The sequence below is a fragment of the Panthera pardus genome, unplaced genomic scaffold, assembly GCF_024362965.1.
Source record: "Panthera pardus isolate Hobbes unplaced genomic scaffold, ASM2436296v1 HiC_scaffold_6, whole genome shotgun sequence".
Taxonomy (NCBI): domain Eukaryota; kingdom Metazoa; phylum Chordata; class Mammalia; order Carnivora; family Felidae; genus Panthera; species Panthera pardus.
Window position 1 is genome coordinate 47640593 of NW_026526991.1, and position 8099 is coordinate 47648691.

Here is an 8099-nt window from a genome sequence, read left to right on the forward strand (position 1 = left end):
GTACATTTGGGGGAAATTGAGTTATTTCAATATGTTTAAAAAGTGGGAAAAATCTGGGTTTTTTTAAAGATTTTTTTTAAGTAATCTCTACATCCAATGTGGGGCTTGAATTCACAACCCCAAGATCCAGAGTAGCATGCTCTACCCACTGAGTCAGCCAGGTGCCCTGAAAATCTGTTATTTTAGAAGTTATATTTCAGCAAGAAAAGACAAAATAATAAATAAATAAATAAATAAATAAATAAATAAATAAATAAATAAATACATAAGGTATGTGGTCTATCCAGTGGCTATAGGCATGAGTCATGGGGACCTCCCACAGTTAGAAACTAAATAGCAGAGAAAAAGCCAGCCAGGAGCAATCCGTGATGCCAGATGTGAATGAGGAGAAGCAGAGGGAGAAAGAGTTTTCTAGAAGTATGAAGTGGTTTACTTCGTCAAGTACTGCTGGGAGATCATGTAAGTTGAACAGAGAATGGGCGATTACTAGAATTGGCCTCAAGGAGTCACAGAAGGAGCCATGAAGGAGAGGTTTCAGCTAACTAAGGATAGCAGCCAGGTGAAGAAGGTTTGAAAAGAGGGGCACCTGGGTGGCTCAGTCGGTTGAGCTTCTGACTTTTTAAAAAATTAATTAATTTATTTATTTTGAGAGAAAGAGCATGTGTGAGTGAGGAAGGGGGAGAGAGAGAGAAAGAGAGAGAGAGAGAGAGAGAGAGAATCCCAAGCAGGCTCTATGCTATCAGCACAGAGCCCAATGCAGGGTTGGATTTCACTAACCTCAAGGTCATGACCTGAGCCAAAATCAAGAGCAGGAAGCGTAACCAACTGAGCCACCCAGGCGCCCCTGAGCTTCTGACTCTTGATCCGGGCTCTGGTCGTCATCTCACAGTTTGTGGGATCGAGACCAGTGTTGAGATTGCGCCAACAGCCTGGAGTCTGCTTGGCTCTCTCTCTTTTTCTCTCTCAAAATAAATAAATAAACATTAAAAAAAAAAAAAACGGTTTGAAAAGAGAAGGTGAGGGAGAAAAGGCAGGTGAGGACATGGAGTCGGTGTATACAGATCTCTCATCCCAGAAGTCAGAATGATGTAGTTAGAGACTTGTGTTGGTTAATGGAGGTCTTTGTAAGATGGGAGGTTACCAGGACATTTTGTACAATGGCAGGGGGGATCCAGCAAGGAGGGGGAAACTCAGGATGCAGGAAACACTCAGTTAACTTGGAGTAGTGAGAGGGATTCAATCCGAGATTGCATGTGCAGACAGTTATTGGCGGGAGCAGAGGAAGAGAGGTAAGGTGTGACCACTGTCATGGTGGCAAGGAGGAGAGAATTTCGTATGAGGTTGCTTCTATTTTCTCAGTGTCATGTGAGGGCAGGTGATATACTGACGAGAGAGAGTGGAAGATGGGTGGTTGGGTGTGTATGCTGGGTCTTTGAAGGGAGAAGAAGAGAAGTAAAATAGTCATTTTGGAGAGTGGGAACACCACCATAGGAGTGCAGAGAAGTCAGTAAGATGGTCATGCAGACTGAGGGCCCATGTCAGATTTGTGGTTATGATAGTGAGATCTATCAGAATGCTTGTGGGTTTTCCTCCAGCAATATCTAGCTATTTGGGTACAGGTGAAGACATAGGATATATTAAGAGTGCCAAATATATATATTTTTAACACATATATTTTTTCTTCAGAGACACTAGATGGGTCTAAACAAAGACAGACAAAGCCTTTAATGATAATGTTTGTATTTTTTTATAGCATACATAATTTCACACTTGTGGTTAATCAGCAATTATTTCAGGATTTATTCATTCTGCATGAATTTAAGTTAATAAAATTAAAGAACAGTAACAACTCATCTAGTCCTTTATATTCCTTCATAATCAGAAAAGTGCCCAGAAGAATTCTTCAAAGGGCTAAAATAGATTGACACATAAATTGTTAATTTATTTTTAAAGGAGTATGAAAGCAACATTTCTGAGAAAACATTTAAACCAAGGTCACACTTTAGAAAAGCAAAATCCTTAATTCAGGCTGTTTTCGTTTTTGTCATTTAGCATTTTTACTTGATATTGTCAAACAGAGTGTTTTGGTTTGGTTTGTTTTTGTTATTTTTCTGTGTGTGTGTGTGTGTGTGTGTGTGTGTGTGTGTGTATTTTGTTTTTGTTTTTACTGCTTTTGGAGATGCCTGAACAGATGAAGGCATCAGATGCCTATGAAGCTAGAATTTTGCCTATGATCAATTTGTTGTAAGACAATCTTCTGTTACATTTTTATAAACTACTGGGGAGTAATAAAGATTAAGTCTGGGTTATTTCTTTAAGAACTGAATGTACTGGAGATGTATTTGATAGGCAAGATTTTAGATAAGCTTTCACCAGCATTATTTCTATTAGCAAACCGAAAAATGTTACAGGATGACTATCAAATAATAAACACATTTGTAAACAAGCCTTTTAGAATAAAGACCATATTTTGCTCCTGCATCTGTAAAAATGTTATTGTTTGAAAGAATGGTAGTGTGACCTTTCACTCAATCACTACTCCCTTAAAGGAAAAAGACCTAGAATGAGCTGAAGAAGGAAAACTCCAACAGTTACACTCCACAGTTCCGAACATACTGAGAGACATCTTTGTTTCGACAGTGTGTTTTCCACGCCACCCTGTAGAGAATGGTGAAATAAATGGTGATAAGGTTAAAACACATCTTCATTGTAATACACATACTTCAAATCCTCTGGGAGAACAGAATGTTTTACCACTAAATGGACAACAGGCTACAGACAGATATTGCTATTTATTAAATGGAGAGATGTACACCAAGTATATCGCCTCCCCTGAAGCCCTCACTAGAACACAGAATGCTGAACATAAACATTGACAAATGCATTCTGCAATAGCACCTGCAAAGTGCTTTCCACATTCACTTAACTCCAAAAGTAGTTTCAAGATACGACAAGGAACGGATAGAGTGTTGAGAATCGTAAAAACTCTAGAAATCCTCTAAAATAAATTGAAGAGTAAAAGAGTAAGATTCTATATTTTTAAGTTTTTATTTAAATTCTAGATAGTTAACATATAGTGTAATACTGGTTTCAGGAGTAGAATTTAGTGATTCCTGAGTAAGATTCTAAATCAGAGGAAGTAGATTGTTTCTAGGTAACTCCTTGTTTAGCGTAAGTCTAGAGCTGCAATGTTCACTTTCAGTAGCATACTTTGGTCTTTGAAAATCCTCTCTCATTTCTCTTTTTTTAATTTAATTTTAATCTTTATTTTTTTATATTTATTTATTTTTGAGAGACAGAGTGAGACAAAGTGAGAGTGGGAGAGGGGCGGAGAGAGAGGGAGACACAGGATCAGAAGCAGGCTCCAGGCTCTGAGCTGTCAGCACAGAGCCTGACTCGGGGCTCCAACCCACAGACTGTGAGGTCATGACCTGAGCCGAAGTCAGACGCTCAACCGACTGAGCCACCCAGGCGCCCCCCCCTTTTTTTTTTTAATTTTTAAGATGTTTATTTATTTTGAGAGAGAGAGACAGAGTGCAAGTGGGAGAGGGGCAGAGAGAGAGGAAGACAGAATCCACGGCAGGCTCCAGGCTCTGAGCTGCCAGCACAGAGACCGATGGGGGGCACTTGAACTCACACACTGTGAGATCATGACCTGAGCGGAAGTCAGACTCAGACGCTTAACCCACTGAGCCACCCCCTCTCACTTTTCTCTTAATCCTAGGGCAAAGTAGCTTTCCCCACTAATGCTTAAACGTACCATGCTTTAATGCCTTGTGGATCACTGACAACCCTCTTTGCACATTTTACAGCTTGACTGATGTTATCTTGCAGCAACTCTGAAAAAGAGATGGTGAGGAATGAGGACAACTTCCAGAGAAATTTCATTGTAAGCTTAGATTTAGCCAGGATTATTCTCTTAGGCTGAGGAAAGAACATTAAAGTAATATTCCAAGAGTCCATTTATCTGTGAATGTTGGGGGAAATTTTTGTTTCATTCCATCCCATTTGGCATGAGATAAAGCATTCTGTTTCTCATTTACCAAAGTCATTGGAAGCTCTGGAATTAACTAATGCAATAGAAGGTTGTCTTTTTAAGTAGGGACTGTAAAAAACACAACAAACAAATAAAAAAACCAAACAGAGACGAACAACTTTTTAATCAGCAGTTCTACTACCAGAAATCTAGCCTAAAGAAATAATAAAAATGCACCTGGAGATATATGCGCAAGATGTTCATGGCATTTAATAAAGGGGAAAAAGCAGAGGAACCTAAGGGCTTACCAGTAAGAGTTGGACCAATAAGGTATGGAACATTAATTTGTGGAATTCTTTTCATCCTTGAAAAAGAATACAGCTTTGTATTTGTTGACATAATTTTGTGTGATAAAGAGCAAGTCATAGGCAGTATATGTAGTACAACTTCATTTTTCGTAATACACACATTGTTTACATGTTTGTGTGTAGGTTCATTTGTGAATGATATAGCTTTATGTTCATATACATGATTGATACATTTTGTGGAAGAATATATACTAGAAGTTACCAGTGGTCATAAATCTCTGGGTAGTAAAAATTTTTATTCAATGAGCACATATGTTATATATTTTAAAAAATAAAGCAAAAATAAATTATCTGGATAAAAAATATATTCTGAGATGAATCTTGTCTATTAGGAATTTTAACATTTAAAATTAACAGTATCAATTTTACTATATTTCTCCAATATTTTTGTGCACTAAAGGTTCCACATTTATTTCTATTTTTTATATGAGTTCAATAGAATATTTTTTTCACCCTAATTAAACAAATCCATTAATCAACTTGTTAGGTATAGCAATAATTATATAGGAACTGTATTTTCTGAAGGTGCAAGTTATATGTTATATGTAAGTGATGAGTCACTAAATTCTATTCCTGAAAACATTATTACAGTAAAAATAAGTGTAAAATTAAAAATAAATAAAATTTAAACAATGTCAAAAAATAAATAAAAGGCACCAACAATAAAATAAAATAAAATCATTCAGCAAAAAGGAACATATACATAAAAAAAGTAAATGGCTGTTTATTATACTAACGTCTCTAAATTTCTATGTATTTAGGACATTTCAGAATAAAAAGTAAAAACAATTTTTTAAAAAGGGCCACACAACTAAATTATCCCTAAACCTCCCCAAAGAGAGTGGGAGAAATGACATTGTTTTTGACAAGCATTAATAAATCCATTTATAATAAATTAATAGATCATTTCAGAAACTTGCATATATTAGAAAACATCAACTTTTTATGATATAATGAGCTCTTTAATTTCTTAGGGAATTATGAGGAAGATAATAAAGCATTTCTAGACATTGAAATAGAGTTTTTCTAGGTCGCTGATGAATCTTTCAAGATTTTTCATTTGTATTGAATCTCTGTTCTTGTAAATATAGCCAGATGAGTCCTGTGCCATCAATCAAATATCATCGTGTCTTACCGCTGCAGGATACATGACAGGCATTTTCTGCACGGGGGGTTTTGCCATCATTACACCAGTAACGGCTATTAATCTGAAATATCCCATAATCAGTGCTTCGGCTTCCAGGATTGTAGTTTGTAGCCCTTGTGTTATAATCACTTTCCCATTTGGCCACACACATCCCTGAAAAAAACTTATTTTTAGTTATAAATATCAATACCACCTGATTTATTTGTCATACCATAATCAGTTCTAATTTGCTATTCTATTGTTAATGACTTACTTTATAAGTATAAAGGTGTGTTTTACTTGTAAATATATATATAATCTATATTTAAGATTTTATTTTATTATTAAAATTTTTTTTAACGTTTATTTATTTTTGAGAGACAGAGAAGACAGAGCACAAGTCGGGGAGGAGAAGAGAGAGAGACACACACAGAATTTGAAGCAGGCTCCAGGCTCTGAGCTGTCAGCACAGAGCCTGACATGGGGCTTGAACACGCGAACCATGAGATCATGACCTGAGCTGAAGTCGGCCACTTAACCAATCCAGGTGCCCCTAAGATTTTATTTTTTAAAGTAATCTCTACATCCAAAATGGGGCTTGAACTTAAAACCCTGAGATCAAGAGTTGCATGTTCCACTGACTGAACCAGCCAGGCATCCCCAAAAATATTTCAACACTTTAGTGAGAATCCTTTTGTTAGCAAATCATTTTGTAATGCTAATGAACAAGATAGCATACTTTCAAAATATTAAAATAGCTGTTTCTTCCATTGCTATTACCCTTCCCCTGCTCCCATCTTGCAGGCAAGATTTAGCCTAGAATAGGAAAATCAACAGAGTTGTTAAGTGAATTTTAAAATTAATAGCAGATATGTACGCTGATGGAAAAATGCTTTTTATCAGAAAAACTAAGAATTTTCTGGGAGAAATAAATTTTCTTAAGATACCTAAAGGTGAATTTGGTTATCAAATTAGAATCTGGTAAACAAGAGATATAGGGGTGCCTGGGTGGCTCAGTCAAATCATCTGACTTTGGCCCAGGTCATGATCTCACCATTCATGAATTAGAGCCCCTCATCAAGCTCTGTGTTGACAGCTGGGAGCCTGAAGCCTGCTTTGGATTCTGTGTCTCCCTCTCTCTCTCTCTCCCCCTCCCCCGCTCATCTTCTCTCTCCCTCTCTCTCTCTCTCAAAAATGAATAAACATTAAAAAAAAAAAACCCCAAGAAATATAAATAGGAAAGACTTTTTCATCTATCCATCCACTCATTCATTCAAAAATAGTTATTGGAGCGCCTTGGTGGCTCGGTCAGTTGAGCGTCCAACTTCTGCTCAGGTGAGTTTGAGCCCCAGGTCAGGCTTGCTGCTGTCAGTGCAGGGTCCGCTTCCGATCCTCTGTCCACCTCTCTGCCCCTCCCCTGCTTGCGCTCTCTCTCTCAAAAAAATAAACATTAAAACATTTTTAAACAGTTATTGAGAGGAAATGTTTGAATTCAACCTGAAAAATATAGTGATCACATTGACAAATATGGACTCAAATATAAAATAACTTTTACTTGGACATATCTTGAATTATGTGGAAGAAAATGAAAAATAGTTAATCGACTATAGTGAGAATAGTAAAACAGGATTTCAAGCTGCATTTCAGGGATCCTTACATACACAGTAATTGAGGGGAACTGCACTGAGAGTTCAACATAGGTTTTTAAAACTTTGCTGTTAAAAATCGCATGTCGTGGCAGGGAAATTTAAAAAGCAGAAAATACTCATTACTCTAGGCTCATTTTTTTTGGAACGAAGTTCCAAACAGGAAATACCTGGAGTCAAGTAGAAAGGACTTGATACATATTCCAGGCGCTCAAATGTATCTTTTAGTCAGACTTCATCTGCCACTAAACCTGAGGCAACTGGCAAATTCAGCTGCACTCGAAGAGTGCAGTGGGTCCTGGTGTACTTAGAATGGCATAGAATTTTGCTCTCCCATGCCCTCATTCCTTCTTCTGGCATATCTGATTCAAAAGACACGAGTTGATATTTGTAACAATTGTAAGCACACAGACCCTCAAAGAAATAAAAGAAGTCCATCCATTCAAAGCCTCTTTCTTATTACTCATCTTCTGGCTATTCCACACTCGGCTAACTACTTGCAAGTATGGAGAGTTAACTTACAGGTCGCCAGGCTGACACCTTTAAAGCCATCCATCCCAAGTTTTTTCAGAGTTCTGGCCAGCTCACATCTTTGAAAGATCTTGCCCTGGACGGTGACGGACAGGAGGAGAAGCCCCAGAAAAAGGAGAGCCTTCATGTTGACTAGGAAGCCAGATCTCTAGGCTGACCAGGGCAAGCTGGCCTCAGTATTTAACACCTTTTAACTTCCTTCTTCTCCTAGTCCTTTGGGGGCTCCACCCTTTGAGAGATGGGAAAAACAGGAACTGTTTATTGGTTCACTGACTTTAAAAGTTCTTTTTTGATATTTGAAGAGAGAGATTCTGGTGTCCTAAGAATTAACCTACAGGAAAATGATGAAATGGCATTAAAGACTTGGCTAAGGAAGACTTGGCATGGGGAAGTAGGGCTGTTTCCAAAGCAGGAATCATCTCCTATTTTATTATGAATTTGAGCAACTATAA

The 8099-nt window shown here is 37.4% G+C and overlaps 1 protein-coding gene across 1 annotated transcript; it reads right to left on the bottom strand.

Annotated features, from left to right (window-relative positions):
* Nucleotides 1-1723: 1723 nt before the first annotated feature.
* LYZ (lysozyme) lies at nucleotides 1724-7824 on the bottom strand. Its single transcript, XM_019455066.2, has 4 exons — nucleotides 7639-7824; nucleotides 5480-5644; nucleotides 3761-3839; nucleotides 1724-2658 (listed from the first exon to the last, which is right to left on the bottom strand). The coding sequence occupies exons 1-4, from the start codon at nucleotides 7772-7774 to the stop codon at nucleotides 2592-2594; spliced, it is 447 nt and encodes a 148-aa protein (XP_019310611.1). The 5' UTR covers nucleotides 7775-7824; the 3' UTR covers nucleotides 1724-2591.
* Between the last annotated feature and the right edge of the window lie 275 nt (nucleotides 7825-8099).

Bases quoted from the DNA above. Each gene is read 5' to 3' on its own strand.
- LYZ (XM_019455066.2), bottom strand. From the start codon at position 7,774: ATGAAGGCTCTCCTTTTTCTGGGGCTTCTCCTCCTGTCCGTCACCGTC. The intron at 5,645-7,638 runs GTAAGTTAACTC...AGTTTTTTTCAG, and splicing joins AGGTGTCAGCCTGGCGACCT to GGATGTGTGTGGCCAAATGG. The intron at 2,659-3,760 runs GTACGTTTAAGC...CATTCTCTACAG, and splicing joins CCACAAGGCATTAAAGCATG to GGTGGCGTGGAAAACACACT.